The 19,343-nt window shown below is 37.9% G+C and overlaps 2 protein-coding genes across 11 annotated transcripts in view; one reads left to right on the forward strand and one right to left on the reverse strand.

The window, feature by feature from the left end:
* Positions 1 to 843: 843 nt before the first annotated feature.
* On the forward strand, positions 844 to 7,592 carry LOC113537635 (uncharacterized). Of its 3 annotated transcripts, none has more exons than XM_026932236.3 (10): positions 844 to 1,042; positions 1,123 to 1,220; positions 2,549 to 2,628; positions 2,719 to 2,837; positions 3,687 to 3,733; positions 3,924 to 3,952; positions 5,045 to 5,123; positions 5,332 to 5,366; positions 6,245 to 6,363; positions 6,783 to 7,592. In XM_026932236.3, exons 1-9 carry the CDS (start codon positions 1,014 to 1,016, stop codon positions 6,344 to 6,346), a joined length of 618 nt encoding a protein of 205 aa, XP_026788037.3. In that variant the 5' UTR covers positions 844 to 1,013; the 3' UTR covers positions 6,347 to 6,363; positions 6,783 to 7,592. The 3 variants fall into 3 exon arrangements, with proteins under 3 accessions (XP_026788037.3, XP_026788036.3, XP_026788035.3); XM_026932235.3 differs by having other exon boundaries at positions 846 to 1,042; positions 6,245 to 6,350; positions 6,789 to 7,592; XM_026932234.3 differs by having other exon boundaries at positions 877 to 1,042; positions 6,245 to 6,350; positions 6,783 to 7,575.
* Positions 7,593 to 16,128: 8,536 nt separating this feature from the next.
* The window catches only part of nfixa (nuclear factor I/Xa), a 113,189-nt gene continuing 109,974 nt past the window's right edge, over positions 16,129 to 19,343 (reverse strand). For all 8 annotated transcript variants that reach the window (XM_053230128.1, XM_026932202.3, XM_026932196.3 and 5 more), the window contains one exon: positions 16,129 to 17,666. In XM_053230128.1, the coding sequence (XP_053086103.1) occupies positions 17,652 to 17,666 (15 nt within the window). In that variant the 3' untranslated portion in view covers positions 16,129 to 17,651. The remainder of the gene's footprint in view (positions 17,667 to 19,343) is intronic.

The raw sequence follows: 19,343 nt of genomic DNA on the forward strand, positions 1-19,343 counted from the left end.
GGACACACCTAATGGATGAGGTGGGGAAGTATAATATAAAAAGTATAATTTCACTTGTACTCAAAAAAAATGAACAGTGCTCAACTGTGTTCCTTCCAGAATCACTCAACTAACCAGAAGCTCACTGGTTTACTCTCCAGTGGGGCCAAGATGCAGAACCTAGTCATTTCTGTCACAACTTTCTGAATAAAAAGTGTAATAACACGGTTCTGAGCTCTGTCCTGTATCTTCTCCTGCTCAGGTCAGGAAGAGAAAGCTTGTATGTGACTGTTCTGTGGATGAGGTGGAAAAAATTAGAGCAAAATATCTCTCTTTTCTGATCTTACTAAAGGCTGAGGAAGTTCACTGTAAAATGATCAGTGATGTCTACCCAGGAAATGACTTCTTAAGACACAGATTTAATATGATTGTAATATCATATGTGCACTTTTCGTGAAGCCGAAATAGAAACACTGGAACATTTGTTTTATTCTTGCAAATTTTCTTAAAAAAAACAAAAAAATCTTTGGGATGACCTCCAGCTGTGAGTAAAGAAGATATATTTAATACCTAACTGGAGATACAAAAATATAAAAGATGGTATTAATTAATGCAAACTTTACAACTGAATTTCAGGTAAATAACATTCTGATCTTAGTGAAATATTATATACATAAATGTAGGTTCTTCAAAAAACACTGCCAGGTTTTTCTGTCTCTCCGAAATGAGTTGTTAATGTTTCACAAATGTCTGAAGAGTATCTGTAAAGAAGACTCTACTTTTCATTGATTTATTGAAAGTTTGCTTTAAATTTTAACCCCCTGTATCTTTTCTTTTCTTCTTTATTCTGTCATTTCATGCCTTTGCTGCTGCTCAGTTATTTTTAGTTGCGATTATTGAAGTCCTGTTTTTGTACTGCATTTAAAAAAACAAAAAACAAACAAAGCTAATCATAGCTAAGCTAACAGTCGGCTAATTTTACCCACAAGTCCTTGCGCGAGGGAAGAGGACTCTTGTGACGGCTTGCTGCAGTTATGCTAGAGGGACGCGACGGAGAGCAGCTGTAACGCCTGGTTTCTTTTAATCCAGATTTACTACGTGTTAAAGTGTGTTTTATCTTAAGAAGCACGTTTATCCCCGCAGAAAGGACCGCTGTTCAGGAGAAAAGCACTTTCCTGTGGACTTTAATCTGAACATCACACTGAAGACACAGCAGCAGATCATCACATCTACATCAGCCGGTGAGTTACATGAGCTCAGGACACACAAAGCACTGAATACAGTTCATATTCATGTAATCATCTATAATTTACTTCCTAATCACTGACACACACACACACACACACAGAGAGAGAGAGAGAGAGAGAGAGAGAGAGAGAGAGAGAGAGGAGGAGAGACTTTGACTTTACCTTCCTTTATTTTAACCACTCATGAGGTGTCCACCATTTTTAGATCAAATAAACAGCAGTTTTAAACACCTGCTTAAACAAATGAATCAATAAATAAATAGATTTTAAAATATAAATAGTTTATTACATAAATAAAGAGATAAATACACAAACATGTCATAATTAAACCACAGTAATAATTTAGTTTAAAAAGACAGTTAAAACTTTATTTAAATCTGTTCATCCAAACTGTTGAGTGGGAGAGAGAGAGAGAGAGAGAGAGAGAGAGAGAGAGAGAGAGAATGATTTCCTGTAGGGTGATTTCCTCCTTATAATTTTCTTATTGCTTCCCTAAATTCACTGATCTTTATAAACAGATCAACACTGTAGTTTAAAGTTCTTCATCCTTTTCATTTGGGCTTTTGATCTGTTGATCTATCTATCTATCATTTCATTTAAGGAAAAATATAAACACTGAAATGTACACAGTTAAAATCAAAATACTTGCCCGATGGTTGATCAAGACATTAACTATGTTTGTATTAATTATGTTTTATATACAGAGCAGGTTGGGGTTAGTTCCTGTTTACAAGACGGTACTTTCCCCAGAGTTGTTGTTGTTTTAAGATGTGTTTGTGGTCAGGAACAGCATCTGAGCTAATCCTGACCAACGCCCTCATGCCGGAGCACAGCGAAGCTTAGAACCTTAAAACCAGCACAGTGCACAGTAATGAACAATGAATTATAGTATAAAATGAATAATAAAATAATGGCTCTCTTTAATAATAATGAAGCATGTTGATACTTAACGTTTGTTTCTCGTTACTAAAGTCACAAAGGCATGACAAAAGAAAAAGGTTAAAAGCTCCAGTTTGATTCGAGAAACATCTGGGTGAGCAAACAAATAATTCCTTGTTTAACTAGACTGAAACACCAGTGAGAAACAGTGAACTAGTGAGGCACACTTTAGAGCTTTTATTTTTCATAAAGAGTGGTTAAAATGCCAGAGAGGAGCTCCTGTGTCAATGAGCAAGTCTACAGTATCCGATAATATTACATAAATAGAGTGTGTGTGTGTGTGTGTGTGTGTGTGTGTGTGTGTGGGGTGGTAGTTCCAGGTTCAGGTCAGTGCACTGAAAGAAAAATGACAGTTTTTTTTTTTTGGCTCTCCCTCAATGCAGAAGTTGACCTACAAGGGCAAAATCTTCCAGACGACGCTTTGATCAAAGAGAAGAGGTTCATAGACGTCATGGGGAGCATGGTAAGGGCTTGCGGTGTCTTTTTGGTTTGTTTTTAAAAATAAATTCTCACTACATTTTCTCTCAAAATCTTTTTCTTTCCACCAATAAAGTCTCCATCCTGCTCCACTTCCTCTCATCGCTATCGTCCTCATCCTCCTCGTCCTGCTCCGGCAGCGATGCCCTACAGTCGTGGGAACGGTTCTGTTCAGCCGCCGCCCAGCCAACAGCAGTACGTATGACTACCAGAAGCAGGTCAGAGCAGGTTAATGCTGAGTCGCGTTAGCACTCGTCAGTCAGAATAAAAAACACACAAGGGTACATGTGTGTTTACCCATTTTCTTCCTAATTCGGTCTTGGTCGAATTCCACCCATGAGCCAGTTCTCCCCTGTCATATGACGGATACCAGGCAGGGCGAGGGCTATCACATGCTTTCTCCAAAACATGTGAAACCAGCCACCCACATCTTTTTTGAAACAGCGTCTCATGCAGTGTCAGAGTACACCGTAACACACTTCCTCATACATGAGCAATTGGCTAGTGTCACTGTGATTGACAGGGGAGAGAGCGTATGGTCTCTTGGTCACAGATGGCTGTGGCATCGCTGGGATTCAAACTCGCCATCTCCAGACGATAGGGTGAACATTTTTTTTCAAATCATACTTGTTTATTTGACTTAGATTTATTTATATTGACTTTTTTAAGTAGGTTTTTAAAAAATTTTTTAGTAAATTTACTAATAACATGGTTTATAATGTGTACTTATTTTAAGCTTTTATATTAATTCCCTTTGGACTGTGCTTTAATAATAATTCATTCATTCACCTTTTATTAATAATAACAACTATAGAATAATAACAATATTAGTATTATTAATATTGCTGTTGCTGTTAGTGTTAATTTAAATTTTCTGTCTAGTCATATGAGGTGCGTAAATCTTTTTTTTTTTTTTTTTGGTAAATAATATCATATTTTCCTGTTTAGTAATATATACTAATTAGTATATATAGCTCAAGCAGAGTCTCCAATTAGAGTGAACTTCTCTCTCTCTCTCTCTCTCTCTCTCTCTCTCTCTCTCAGGTCTGGCTCAGGTAATGATAATGGTGATGATCCTTCTCCAGCATCAGGTAATCTATATCACACAGATCTCTAATATAATAAAAGCAGATTAAATCCAAGCCCAATGTCAGTATCGTGCCACAATGTAATGATATATGAATTCTTTTGCAAAAAAAAAAAAAAAAAAAGTCATGTCTTCAGTTTTTTTGTTTTGTTTTATAGCTCTACTATAATAAATTTGTTATGTGTGTATTGCAGCTAGGGCTCTAGCGAACGAGGGGAATGAGGTAACTCCAGATCATCACTTTTGGCTATTAGAGAATGTGGTAGCGATTCTGGGTCCCTTTTACTGACCTTGTCTGCACTTATACTGCAAAACTGTAATCACTGACAAGGAGAGATGCATCACTACTGATACTGATGACTGATAAGGTTCTCATTTCCTCACACTCCAATATCAATACCTGTAAGTATACTGTCCACGGTCCCATTAATGAACAGAGCCTGGAGCCCGTCCCGGGGGATTTGGGGCACAAGGCGGGGGACACCCCGGACAGGGTGCCAGATCATTGCGAGGCACAATCGCACACACATTCACACACTACGGCAATTTAGAGATGTCAGTCGGCCTACAACGCATGTCTTTGGACTGGGGAGGAAACCCCCGAAGCGCAGGGAGAACATGCAACCACAGGGTGGAGGTGGGATTCGAACCCCCAACCCACTGTTTTTGTTTCTTTTTGTTATTTACCATCGTGCTCGTAAATCCATATTTAATAAATACATAAGCATAAATAAATAAATAAATAAATATATATATATATATATATATATATATATATATATATATATATATATATATATATATATATATATTTTGCATCAGTATTACAGAAAAGACTAAAAAAGCACCTACATTCTTAATTTAAATCTGGCTTGTGAGAGTAACATTTCAAAATAGTAGCACAGAAAATTAAAATTTAAATAGCCAAATTTAAACAAACTCACTAACACTTCCTTTAAGGCTCCTACTAGATATAGATAATAGGATAACCCACACACACACACACACACACACACACACACACAGAAATAGTAGCACACAGAATCCATCTTCATAGTTAGAGCAATAGTTAATATTAATTTGTGAAATAAGTAAAGGTTGGGAGTTTTATAGGCCCCTAGTTTGGGAACTACTTGCTTTAGAACACCAGTTGGACGGACACACACACACACACACACACACACACAAACACACACACACTAGAGGACTGGGCACTTCACATCTGATTACTGATTATTTTTTGGATGCTAAATAATTGACAGGCTCAGAAGTTCCCTGATTGGTTAAAAGCAGCTCTAAATCCTGTCTCTCGTAGGATGATTCCAGAAGCCCCGTGCCGGAGACGAATCCCACGTCCATATACACACCCACGTCAGACACACCGGAGACCCAGGGTGAGTCCACTCAGGGTCCCTCATTAACGCCAATAAAGGGACGTTCTCAAAGTGCACACTTATAATTTAAAGGCAGCTGCATGTTTTTTTTTTTTTTTTTTTGGTTGTTCTTTCAGTAACTTCTCTGAGAATGTTAGGGTTAGGGTGTACATAACAATTCCTGCATGTTGTTTTGTAGTTTAAAAAAAAACTGTCTCTCTTGTTTCAGGAGAGGAGCAGGCAAGTCTGGAGAATGCAGAAAAGGTCAAACCACAGACACATGCACACAAACACACTCACACACACACACACACACACACACACAATTTTACAGCATAGTTAATATTTAGTTCAAAACTTCACATTGAGAAGGGGTATGCCTTCAGCCTAATTGTACATTTGATATTTGAGCCTTTTAATTAAATCTCTAAAATGTCTTTGAAATAAAAAAAAATGAAATGTCACCTAGTTCATCAACAAAACAAGAATAGAAGATGATTTTTTTGTTTTCAGTCCTTATTTGTGTTTTTTTGTGTTGCTTAATAATTCTGATGTTTGTATTTATATCCTGTTTGAACAAAAATAATGAACTAAAAATATTAAACGCACAGCAAGAGCTTTCCTGAATGTCACCTAGCCGTAGTCCTGATGTAGCAGTGTAACATGAGGACAACGTGCCATAATGAAAAGCAAAACATTTACTACGTAGTTGTTGCGGCTCTTCAATGGAAAAAAAGTCTGCTTTTTCAAAAAGATATTGCTTTTTTTTTTTTAAATGAATTTAACTTATGCCTTGTTGCATAAAGTATTCCCTGTTGCACTGCATTTCACTTTCATCAGTGCGCTGCAGTCGTGACACACTGAAATGCACTGTGTTCACTTTCCCACTGTGTAAAGAAATGCACTTTATATCAGTAAATTCATTCCTTTCTGCATCCCTCAATCATCAGTCTTTTCAGAATTCTAACTAAAACATGACACAAGTGTTTATGTAACTGAAAATATGTACAGCTCACAGCAGGCCCCAGGAGCGCTAAGACTCAAATTTCTTGTACTATATTTTCATGAAAAGAGCAAGAACAGTTTTATTTAGTTTTCGGCCTGGCACTCTAAATGTTACACGTTACATTTAATGTTCACAGCTGAATGAGCCAGTGCAGGAGAGCAGAGATGGAGAAGGGGCGGAGCAAAGTGATACGGCCTGCATGGGAGATGAAGGAACGCCTGACAATACCACCAAGTGACACAGTAAGGAACTGAAGTATGTGTGTGTGTAGACGAAAGAGAGCAAAATTGCATCCAGACCTCCAGCGTGAATAAATTTCAGAAACGCTCACAACCTTTCGTCAAAGATTAATGATTTCTGACATGGGAATTTGCATCTTCCACCAATAACACAACTGCTCTGGCTGTGTTGAAGGAGTGCTTTTCATATTGTAGTGTAGAAAATTGAAAAATAAAGGACGCTTCTCAGAGGTTTTATATATTACTTCTTGACTATATTTCCATAATTTATTTCTTAGTTATAAATTATTCTATTATTAATGGTTTAATAATTAGCCATGCCTTTATTCCAGTAAGATGCACGCTGCAAATTTCTGGTTTGCCTGCAACTTTCAGTCTTCTATCATAAGCAAGCTCCCTCTCTCCCTCTCTCCCTCTCTCGCTCTCTCATTTAAGAGCTAGGTTTTACCGAGGCACTGGTTGTCTACGTGTGAATGAGAAACAAGACCCTGGCCGCTGAAAGTCCTGCTCAGTTAAGCTTACTGTAAGGATGAATGAGACGCCAGGACCCGCCTCCCCTTTACTGCAGGCTCCACCCCTTTACTCCCGAAAACTGATGTTGCCTTTATTATTCACAGAGCAATACAGGAATGGAAATGGGCATCAAGGGATAACTGGTGAAGAAAAAAAAGTTAGTTACTTGTTCATCAGTTCGACTGAATGAATGCACTTAGATGTGTGTATGAAGTCTGCGAGAGAGAGAGAGAGAGAGAGAGTATATGATCTATGGTAGCATATATGAGGGAAACAGCATAACTTGAATTTATTCTGTTTTATGCCAAAAACTTGATTGCTGATTAAAGAACAATATTGTGCCACTAAAACTAATTACTTAAGCACTGAGGATATGTTTCACTATGCTTTAATAAAACTATCTGCTTGGAGAAAAAAACTCCAGTCTCTGTTTTGTGTCTGCTCAAACTCGAAATGAAAGCAAACCATTAACATGCAACCAATCAGGACATGGAGGTGTCTCTAGCCTAATGTCAATCATGTTGCTCCTCCCCTTTTTGCACTAGCAATGAGGAGATGTGGTCTTGCCTGAATTTCAGGGACAATTTTGCCAAAATTTGAACAAAATCACTGACATCGCCTTTAAGGCAACTACTAGATGTAGATATTAGGATAACACACACACACACACACACACACACACACACACCATTTTTTTTGTCAATCTACAGAATGAGAAGATTGGTTTAGGTTAACAAAGGGACTTGATTAGGATTTAACGCTGTATTGTAAACTGATATTTGTATTGTTAGCACGTATCAGATGAATAAATATTAAAATAATGAATTTGTCTTCTCTAATTGTGTCATATTTGGAGCAGTAACTGATTTTCCGGTAGGTTAAAGGCGAGATAATGCATTCAACATGTTTAACAGTAAACAGCGGGGAAAAAAGCATGTAAAACTAAATCAAGGAAGTAAATACTATGATTAACTAACAACAAATAAAGACAAAACTAAGTGATGTAAAAGAGGGATAGAACATTTGAAAATAGAACAAGGGTGACACTTTACATGACACTTTACACTCTTTACATTAAGATTCTCTTAACAGACCTTACTTAACACATTATTTAATATGATTTCAAAATAAATACACAATAAACAAGATTAACATTTATAAGGAACTAACACTTGTATTAACTGATATTTTTCTAAATAATAAACCTACTAAGTCGATTCAAACCATCCGTGAGTAAAATTAAATCCATGATGTCCATGGTTCATGTTTTTAGTGGACAAAATTCAGAGCTGAGTTCTAATAGTTTTAATATTTACACCTTCAGTAACTTCAACGACAACATTCAGCGACATACTGTCATTTCATTTGTGCTAATTTATGTGGAAGGATTGAATAAAGAGTCACTGCAGGGGGATTTGATTAACACTTAAGCCAGCGTCATTGGAGTAAAGAATAACACACGATGGACCGTGCTGTTTTTCAAAAAGAATCCACGCTGAGGTCATGTGATACGTCATGGCACAAAGCGGAGGACTAACGATTTTCTAACGATTACTATTTTTAATTTATTAATCCATGACACATTGGATGTTTTAGCCATTTATAGTTACATTTAATGTGGAACGTAAGTGAGAGGAGTTAGTTCCTGTTCTCGCTTACGTTATAGCAGCTATAAACAGTCGTTCCTTCACCAGCATCTCTTTTTTCTCTCTGTTGAAGACAAACAATGTCATTTTACTGAAAAAAAGCAAAGCGTAAACATCTTTGTCCTGAAGGCTTTGAAAACGTTGTGGAAAATTTACTGACTGTTCCTGAACCAGACTCCTTCCCCAAATGTTACATAAACATTTCCTTATAGAAAACTTCACAGAATCAATGATTATACATCTTTCTTTGTTAAATAACAACACTTTTTAAAAACCTGTTTATTATTTATAGTCCATCGTCCCTCTAAATGAGCTGTTGCTATAGAAACGATAACATTAGAATTAGCGCATTAATATACTCATGTGATTTACGTTAGAGCTAAAACTACTGTCATGTTAACATTACTTACAGTTTATTTATGCTAAGTTAATGTTAGTTAATGCAGTAAGTAAATGAATGTTATATAAGGGAACTTTGAAGTTCTATAAAGACGCAAAAACAGATTTAAAAAAGTACAAATAAAAGAAGACGCCAAAGCGAGCACTAATCAATAATAAAACCATAATAATGACACAGCCAAGTGATGTAAAATAGGGATAGAAAAGGTAAAAATAGAACAGAAAAAGAATAATAACATAGTAAAAATGTTTCTACTGTTTGATTTGAGTGTCGAGAGTGAGTCAGAGGCTCTCAAGTCTCAAGCAAAAGCCCAAAACCACCTGCTGAGTTCTTCTTAGGTCCTGGAATAGAAACCCGGAGTGTAAAGACCAGAGCGTAAAGAGAGCTGAAGCCATACAGTGTTTTAGTGCTAGAAAAACAGACCACTGGAAAGGAAAAGGTCAGAAAAGTCTTGCGTTCATGAGATTAGGACCTAAACAAGTGTGAATTCTTAATGCTGGTCATTTAAGATGAACGCATCAATGATCATGTTTTGTTTTAAAAAAAAATAAAAAGCTCTATCATATAAGCATTTTTATTAGCAATATGCTTTACTTAGTTACAGGATGACTACTCACATTTTACTGAGATACGATTTTACTGAGTTAATATTCATGTGCTTAATTACGTTTTATGCAAATGAATAATAGAGCAGAATGACAGAATGATAGGAACTTTTTATGTTGTTGTTTAGCTGAAATCATTACATTTTGTATTGACAAGACTGACTGTTTTTTTAAACATTAAAATGTCTATTACAGTGGACATATTAAAACTAGAAATTTTTTTAAAGTCTAAATTGTAAGGATTTCTCCTTTAAAGAAATAGAAAAAATAGAAAAAACAAAAATGGACAGAAAAAATTACACTAGAAGATGCTTTTTTTAAACCTTGGTTCTCAGAAGGATGCACCTGTGCTACAATAATCTTCCCCTCTTTTTTTAAACTGAGTGACTGATGGATAGAGACACAGCTGTGGTATAAATTCTCAGAGCTAATGGCACTTCAGGTTAAAGCCCTAAAGCGACCCAGCATGTCCTCTTCAGTAAAGTCGTCAGGTCATAACAGGCACACTAAATTACAGAGTGTGTGTAAGATCCAAGTGTGGGGTTGGAACCTCAGAGTGGAGCCTTTTCAGTGTAAGCGATCTACTAAAATGTACGTTATAAGTAAAGAGCCTTCAGAACTCATTAGGTTGATAAAGTGTCTTGGACGCGAGCTGGATTTAAACTCAATTTCCACAACGAGGCTTTTCATGACTGTTGGTTAAAGGCCACAAAACACCAGGAGAACACGTCTGTAATTTGTGTGTGTAAAACTGGTGGAGCTGACCATGGGGCCCTGCTTTAGCTTCTCTGAGCTGATTCGTGTTTTAATATCGCTTTGAAGCTCGTGTGAGAGGTGAGGACTGTAGCGATAGTTCAGCCAAAAGCAAAATTAACACAATACTCCACTCATAATACAAAAACAGCCAGTTATTCAAGACGCTCAGTGTCCGGCGTTTTGAACTTTGAGCTACGAATCTACTGTAGCAAGTCAGGATTATAGCCACTAGCTTAGCCACTAGTTTAGCATCGTGCTAACTGCATGTCACAGAGTTGTTAAATAGTCTCCAGTACTCTTCATTCTGTGCTTATGACTATGACTTCCTGTTAAAAAATGGACAAAAGGACATCAGAGTGCTAAAAAGTAGCAGCTTTACATTAAAACTGAATCACTTTCTTTCTCAACACATAAAGTGACTTGCATAAGTATCCTCCTCCCCACCCCCGCTCTACACAGAGTCACGGTTGTGCCATATTCTTTCCATTTTTTTAAATAATGGATTTAATGGCAAGTTTGTGGGAAAATATTTCTTGTCCTTTTGTTTCTACTGCAGCGTGTGAGATTTGTCTGTAAGAAGACGTGCCATTTACAGAAGGAGTCTCCAGTGTCAGAGCTTCTTCAGTACAGTCAGTACGTTTTCCTCCACAGGAAAGTCTTCAGGACAGAAGAGTTTACACTTTATGCTTCGTCAGTAACATGACGAGCTGTGTTTTTCATCTTCAAGAGAGGAAAGAAGAGAGGCTGGTGAGGGAATCACTGTTTACAGCTGCTATAACATAAGGGATAACAGGAATGAATTTGTTTCATGGACATTAAATGTAACTATAAACAGATGAAATGTATGACGTGTCGTACTTTAATCATAAAAACTGTAATCGTTGCCAGATCGCTGTGGTGCAAGAGGAATAAAACACTTCAGAATGTGATGTTATTTGAAAGTAATCAATGTTGATTTGTGTCAGGCCGCTTCACACCACCCTGTCATTGATTATTTTCCTGTAACAGTTTATTCCATACTTCAACTCAATCTTGTTGGAAAAAGTAGTTTTTATCAACTTGGAACAATTTCTAAAATCAAGCCATTCCTCATTTTCAAGACCTAGAAAAAGTTACACATGCTTTTTCTCTCCCTTTCGTTCAGATCACTGCAATTCGCTTTATCTTGGTGTCAGTAAGGCATCTGTTGCTCGCCTACAGTAAGTAGAATATGCAGCTGTGAGATTACTCACTGACACCAAGAAAAGTGACCACATCAGCCCTGTTGTGTCATCCTAGCACTGGCTTCCTGTTCTCTCCAGGATCCAGTTTAAAGTTTAGTTGTTTTGTTAATGGTTTAATGCTCACCTATATCTCTGAGCTGCTGTGCCACTACTCGCAGGTGTCCGAGGTCCTCAGACCAGCTGCTGTTGGCTGTTCCATGATCTCGGCTGAAGGTTAAAGGTGTCTGTGTCTCTGCAGCGCCTGTGAGGAGGTTAGTTGTGGAACCGCCTCCTACTGCACATCAGATGTGCTTCCTCTGTTACAGTTTTAATCAGGATTAAAAATTCAAATACATTTACAAAAGTGTGTTTTCAGTCTAAATTAGCATTTTAATCTTTCTTGGTTGTGACAAGTAGTTCATTTTTCCCTCTTTTTTATATTTCTTCTTTTATTGTTATCTATATCTATTTTTATGCTCTTTACTTGCTTCTTTTTTGTAATTTTAACTATGATGTACAGCACTTGTGCTGTATAAACAATTTACTTTAGAAACAATTTACTTCCTTACTTCTTCCTTACATCCTTCCTTCTATCTTACTTCTTTCTTTCCTTCCTTCCTTTCCCCTTCCTTCCTTCTTTCTGTACTTCCTTCCTTCCTCCCTCCTTCCCTTCTTCTTAATTACTTGCTTCTTGCTTACTTAACTCCGAGTCAAAGCAATGCAGCTTTTTTGGAAACATCATTTCTTTTTTTTTTTGGAATTAAAACACACACAGCACTCAGACATTTTTATGCAGTCAAGAACATCATTTATTCAACCAGTTGCTCTTTACAAACTGTTTTTTTTATTCTTTATAATGGAAAAAGAATCTGTAGTTAACACATGCACATTTGCCAGCGGGCTCTGAGGGGTCACTAGCTGAAACAGGAGCTTTTTCTGAAAGCGCAGGACACAGGGATCCACAAGGGGGCGCTAAGACTAGAAACGTGTCGAACACAAGTTCTGCAGCTCAGAAGAGTACGGAAGCATAACGAAACAAAACAAAACAAAAATATTAAAATGAAAAACACAAGGCAGTTAGAATTGATTAGTTTCGACTGATATCATGCCAGAGTGGGAATATTTAGGTAGACACTCCATGTCCTAGGATCTTTTAATTTAAAAAAAAAAATGGTTCACTCTGTAAGCAATCTGTCATCCTCTGTAATATTAATACTGACTTCGGTTAGATTAAACACACCTCCTGAACTCATGTCAATCTTCCATTACAGTGGACTGAAATGTGGTACATGTAAAAAAAATGGACAGTCTCCGTAGTGTGACTCGTGTGATATTTAAGTGCATTTCACGTTAAGTGCATTCTGCCTCATAAGGTGCTTTCAGCAAATCATCAGTCAACAGTTTCTTAAAAGTAGGCTGGCTCTTCTAATAAAGAAAGGTGCTTTTTATATTTTTATTTTAAGGTCCATGGTTCCCTTGGAGAGAATCTTTTGGACCGTACCCTGATAGAAAAGCATTAAAAAAAATTTCAAATATAGTATAAAATCGTAGTACAAACAAATAAATTAGAAAAAAAAAAACGTTGAGCTGCTTGATTATCACCCGGTGTCCTGCGTTTACAGCAAAGCCGTTCGACACACAGCTCCCTGGAAGCCAATCGAAAATATTAGCATTGTTCCTCCACCAACTACGATGGCACATGCTGGTACTCGGGGCCGTGTGGAACTGTAACCTGACCCCACGGAGCCCGGACGGCCACATTTCACTTACACTAGCAGTAGAAACGGAGAAGCGGCAGAACAGGAGAGAGATAGGTATGGCATAACAAGAACAAGCATACAGACAAGGATATTCTGCTCAAGAGGAAAAATAAAATATAAAAGCCTTGTTTTCGGGGTGGGGGGGAGGGTGGATGTACGACGGGGTAAGACGGACGTCTTGTACAACATCTCCAGTAACGCAAAAGAGGGAAAGAGACAGAAAGATTTTTTTGCCTTTACATTTTTTTCAGTATTGAACAATAAAAAGAACTAAATCACATCCATTTCCTGTATTACTATATACTATATATATACGGCTTCGTAAGATTGAAAAAAAGGGTGGACGAGGAAAGATGGGGCGAAAACGTTTTGTCCTTTTTTTTTAAGAATCATGTTTTACAAGATGGACTCTGTGAACAAAAGGCACTTTTGAAGGGAACAACCTTTAAATGCTGGCTTAGTACTACACTACACTAATCACAAGCACTAGGGAGGGGCATTTACATTTTAAAGGGGGGGGGGGGGTGGATGGGGGGAAGGGGGGGAGGTTTGGGATGAAGCCCGTCTAAGTTTCATTCTTCCACATGATTCCTTGATTCTCTGGAACGTTCCTTCTCCTCCAGGAACCCGTCTTCACATTGTCTAAAAACTACAAGAACTTCTACAAATACTCATTACAACATCTTTCAAATCATCACAAAGGCAAAAACACTTTTGCTGATTAATTACGCATTTCCTTAATTTACACTCAATGAGTTGAACCGTAATGAAATCCTGGGGTTTTAAAAAGTGGACTCTGGCATGAACGAGCTGGACAAAACGGCCTCTCCGTGTATCAGGACGTAAGGTTTACGGAATTAAATACGCTCTTCTTAAAGGTTGAATTAAAATGCCTTTTGTCACAACCTGGAAAACTATGAACCCCACCCCCAGCGAGCACACCGAAGAAGAGAAGTGACACATTCTCTAAAACGTGTCGGAAGAGAAAGAATTATTCTTTATAATCATAGACTGAACCCACGTGAACAAGCACCAGGATCGTACTGTAATACACTGTTTTGTAAAATTGTTCATTCCACCCTCCCTAATAGTTTAAAAACAAAAAGATTACAAATATAACATTTAAAAAAAGATAAAGGTAAATGAAGGGGAAAAGAAACACCCAAAATTTTATAAAGATTGGGATACTGTTCATGGCCCTTGAGATTAGAGTCCAGGACGAGTGGACTTTTAAAAAAAAAAAAAAAAAAAAAAGTTCTTAACATTCTCGTACAGACTCACAGGTTTGTACCCTCGGCCCACAAACACCTCGCTCTCTTTTCCCCCTTTAAATACTAACACTGATATTTTTAATCAGTCTTGTACCGTGTATGAATGATATGTGATAATACCACGATATTATTTTATGGGTCGTGAGGACTGTTTTTTTTTTTTTTTTTTGGAAGACAACTGACGTGAACTGGGGTGAAAGGTCAAAAAATAACTAGACTGCCGTATTCCAAAGAAGAGCTACTATACATATTTCCATATATATACACAGCACGTATGAGTATGATTTTTATGTCTGGATAATATATATTTATAAAGGCGATGTTTCCAGTCTTCTGGTTCTTGCTAAGCCATGATACATATTGTACATTAATTCTGTAGCTTATACATGAAATACAGACCCTGAATTCAATGCCAGGTTGCATAAAAATAAAGAAAGGGAGGCACTTTGCTGCGCGGATTGGAATCGTCAGGGAGGGGGCGGGGCTAAAGAGAATGAGAATCCCTGACATGTGACTGACAGCTGGGCAGTCCAGTTATTTTGTGATGTCAGTGGTGTTGTCGGGATGCAGATATACACAGTGTAACGCTGTTACCGGTTTGTTCGTATTCACATTCAAGAAAAGGAACGTAAATCATAAAACGTGGGACGAAAGGTGTTTTCCATCTTAAGGGAACTATATATCATAGTGCAACGTATGTGTGCGTGATCCGGAGAACGGTCTGTAATGATGGTCTTGACCAAATCCATCTGTATTGTAGTGGAGAGAAAAAAAAAAATAAAAGCATGCACAGAGGAAGTGATGTCAGTAATATGAAACCCACTCCTGACAGGAAGTGAGTGCTGATGATAAGATAACAAGAGTGATCAGACATGCAGTAAGGAAGGATGTAGCATTGATGGTGAAGCCAAAAAAAAAAAAATCACAAGAGTGTCACTGTAGAAATCGTACACGATTCTGTTACTACGTTGTAAAAGCAAACCTGAAAGAAGCTAAACTCTCATGCAGTTAATTCTGTAAAAGAAAAAAAAACCCAGATGACACAAAATGAAAACCAGTTAAAACAAACTACTGCAAACCAAAACAAAAACCCACTTTCAGCAGAGAGAGAGAGAGAGAGAGAGAGAGAGGCAAAACAAAGGCTTTTTTTCTGAAGCTTTCTACTGGTGTATGTGGTTGCACTGAAACTGAAGTATCCACAGAGAAACAGTTACTGCTGGAAGTGGTGCAAACTTTTTTTACGCACGATGGTTGGTCATAAAAGCTGAATTAGTGCATTTATAAAGGTTTTACAACACTATTTTCGCTAATGCGTCACTGTCTTCGGTTTATTGCTAACAAAAACCTGTTTATTAGTGTAATTAGCTGATAACGTCGAGTGTGTCGAGGTTTGCTGTATGTCGTGGGCTACAACCTCCCCAAGCATCCCTCTTCTGATTTCATGTTGATATGTGGAGTTTTTGTGCATGCTAACATTGGGTGTGTCCCAAACGCTAGTGTTCGACAGAAGAGCTGTTCCGTCACAGTCGTCTGAAAAACTTGAAAGGACATACTTTGCGGTAGTGTACAAATAGAAAAGAAAGGAGAACATCATATTTTTGTAATGCTGTATCCCATTCACTCGCTAGCTCTCGTTCCCGTGTCAAGTATGTTTGCTTTTTTTTTTTTTTTTTTCGACCAGGCCAGTTTAACTTGCGTTTGGTCTGACCACGCCTGGCTCGGGATATAGTCTGACAGCAAGACGCCTAACTGATGCAACATGAAATCAGTCTGCTTTTTCTGTTCATTGTGGTCATTCACAGAAAATGAGCAGCTACATGATTAAAAAATGTCCCTCTCACTCCTGAAGAGCGAGATCTCAACAGCAACGCCACTGCCATCCGTGGCCAGGGGTCAAGAGAGCAAAACTGGCCATGCTCTCTGGGTGAAAGAGATTGCTATCTCTTTCTCCTGTCAATCACTGAGACACTAGCCAATCGTAGGCATCTGTAAGCTCATGTATGCGGAAGAGGGCGGATAGCGTTTTCCTCAGAGCGTGTTAAATTTCACGTAGTATGAGCAGCGGTTTGAAAGGATGCCACGGCTGGCTTCACGTGACTCAGAGAAAGCATGTGCTAGACTTCACCCTCCTCGGCTGTTAGCTGTCGTATGATAGGTGAGAGCTGGCTGGTGGGCGGGACTTGGTAGGTGACACAGCTCTAACTCTAGCTACATGTAGCTAAATCTACCATTTACTGTTCATAAACACGAGTGACCAGGTTTCTGTTCTTTTTTCAGTGTTGAAATTCTGGTAATAGCACACACACTACAGACGCATTAGGTTGAAAGTATATCGGTTAAATGTATTGATTAAACTTAAAAAATAAACTTAAAATAGCGACTATTAAGATCAGATCTCATGGGTTTCAGACCTTTCTTTCCTTAGTGTTTTAATTACTGCTAATTACTATTAACATTCCAGTGTTTGGGACACACCAATGATTTAATAATGTCAGTCATCGTGATGGGCCAATCCAAAGCGCGGGGTGCTGGGGAGTCTTTTGTAGTTCCTGTCCAATCAGATGCTTGAGACAGGCTTGACAATCAAGTGCAGCTTGATGTGGAACATGTGGATGACGCCATCCCGGTTTCACGCTTTGCTTCATTTTCACTGGATGTAAAATATCAGGAAAATTGTTTAAAATTATTTAATTTCAACAACCTGTGATGGAGTGAAAGGAGAATGGTTTGGCCCCGCTGAATGATTGGTGGAGGATGTAAAAATGAATAAAAGTAAGGATGAAAAGATTGGTCAATTCTCAGGTCACCTTGATACCATTACAAAGTCTTCTTCTAATGAAACCTCTTCTTCATCCAGAATGGAAACAAATCTGTTTTCCACTCCAGCTCTTTGTGTTGCTGTTTTCCTGGTTTCTTTTTTTTTCTCTTTCCAGTTTCAGATTTGCAGAATCATGCAGTTTTTGAAGACTCATATGGAAGTTTTCCAGAATCCTGGTTCGAGGGCTCATGGTGAAGGTTTCAGGGTGCTTGCAGGTCTGAGTTGATCAGGGACAGGGGGTTGTGAGTGATTAGCTAATAGCGGTCCATACCTAGCTTTGTGTTTCACGTTTCAGCTACAGACTTTGTATCTGTGTGTCTCAGATGGATCTTGTCAAAGAAACCAAGACTGTAAAACAGAAGAAAATGTATTGATATTAATTAATGATGTGAAAGTATACAAAATTACTACATCATTATTATTTAATTTCCATCAACATACTCAAAATACATCTTAATAGAAAGTGTACCAAGAGCTAGTATCACAAAAATACGTATGTGCGCTCAGTGTTTCCATTGTTCCATAATACATTTATTTTAAAATAATTCTAAGGAATAAACATGTTGAGTTACATAACACAGGCTTGTTGTAAATGATGTCAGTCAAGCATTCTCGGATAATATTATATAACAGTGCAGGATGAAAAAAAAAAAAATCCGATTTGACTCAATTTGTTCCACAGTAAAACTAGAGCAGATCCAGACTCCTTTACAAAGTTGGAAATTTAGACCTACACACTGTAAGGCTAGTTGTAATGTTGGTAATTAAAGCTACACGCTGTAAGGCTAGTTGTAATGTTGGTAATTAAAGCTACACGCTGTAAGGCTAGTTGTAATGATGGTAATTAAAGCTACACGCTGTAAGGCTAGTTGTAATGATGGTAATTAAAGCTACACGCTGTAAGGCTAGTTGTAATGATGGTAATTAAAGCTACACGCTGTAAGGCTAGTTGTAATGCTGGTAATTAAAGCTACACGCTGTAAGGCTAGTTGTAATGTTGGTAATTAAAGCTACACGCTGTAAGGCTAGTTGTAATGATGGTAATTAAAGCTACACGCTGTAAGGCTAGTTGTAATGATGGTAATTAAAGCTACACGCTGTAAGGCTAGTTGTAATGATGGTAATTAAAGCTACACGCTGTAAGGCTAGTTGTAATGCTGGTAATTAAAGCTACACGCTGTAAGGCTAGTTGTAATGCTGGTAATTAAAGCTACACGCTGTAAGGCTAGTTGTAACGTTGGTAATTAAAGCTACACGCTGTAAGGCTAGTTGTAACGTTGGTAATTAAAGCTACACGCTGTAAGGCTAGTTGTAACGTTGGTAATTAAAGCTACACGCTGTAAGGCTAGTTGTAACGTTGGTAATTAAAGCTACACGCTGTAAGGCTAGTTGTAACGTTGGTAATTAAAGCTACACGCTGTAAGGCTAGTTGTAACGTTGGTAATTAAAGCTACACGCTGTAAGGCTAGTTGTAATGTTGGTAATTAAAGCTACACGCTGTAAGGCTAGTTGTAACGTTGGTAATTAAAGCTACACGCTGTAAGGCTAGTTGTAACGATGGTAATTAAAGCTACACGCTGTAAGGCTAGTTGTAATGATGGTAATTAAAGCTACACGCTGTAAGGCTAGTTGTAATGATGGTAATTAAAGCTACACGCTGTAAGGCTAGTTGTAACGCTGGTAATTAAAGCTACACGCTGTAAGGCTAGTTGTAACGTTGGTAATTAAAGCTACACGCTGTAAGGCTAGTTGTAATGTTGGTAATTAAAGCTACACGCTGTAAGGCTAGTTGTAACGTTGGTAATTAAAGCTACACGCTGTAAGGCTAGTTGTAACGCTGGTAATTAAAGCTACACGCTGTAAGGCTAGTTGTAACGCTGGTAATTAAAGCTACACGCTGTAAGGCTAGTTGTAACGTTGGTAATTAAAGCTACACGCTGTAAGGCTAGTTGTAACGTTGGTAATTAAAGCTACACGCTGTAAGGCTAGTTGTAACGTTGGTAATTAAAGCTACACGCTGTAAGG

This window comes from Pangasianodon hypophthalmus, chromosome 26 (genome assembly GCF_027358585.1).
Source record: "Pangasianodon hypophthalmus isolate fPanHyp1 chromosome 26, fPanHyp1.pri, whole genome shotgun sequence".
In the NCBI taxonomy this organism is placed as follows: domain Eukaryota; kingdom Metazoa; phylum Chordata; class Actinopteri; order Siluriformes; family Pangasiidae; genus Pangasianodon; species Pangasianodon hypophthalmus.

Excerpts from the sequence above, each read along its gene's own strand:
- LOC113537635 (XM_026932236.3), top strand. The coding sequence starts at position 1,014 with ATGCTAGAGGGACGCGACGGAGAGCAGCT. Across the intron at positions 1,221-2,548 it reads CATCACATCTACATCAGCCG|AAGTTGACCTACAAGGGCAA; the intron begins GTGAGTTACATG and ends CCCTCAATGCAG. Across the intron at positions 2,629-2,718 it reads TAGACGTCATGGGGAGCATG|TCTCCATCCTGCTCCACTTC; the intron begins GTAAGGGCTTGC and ends CCACCAATAAAG.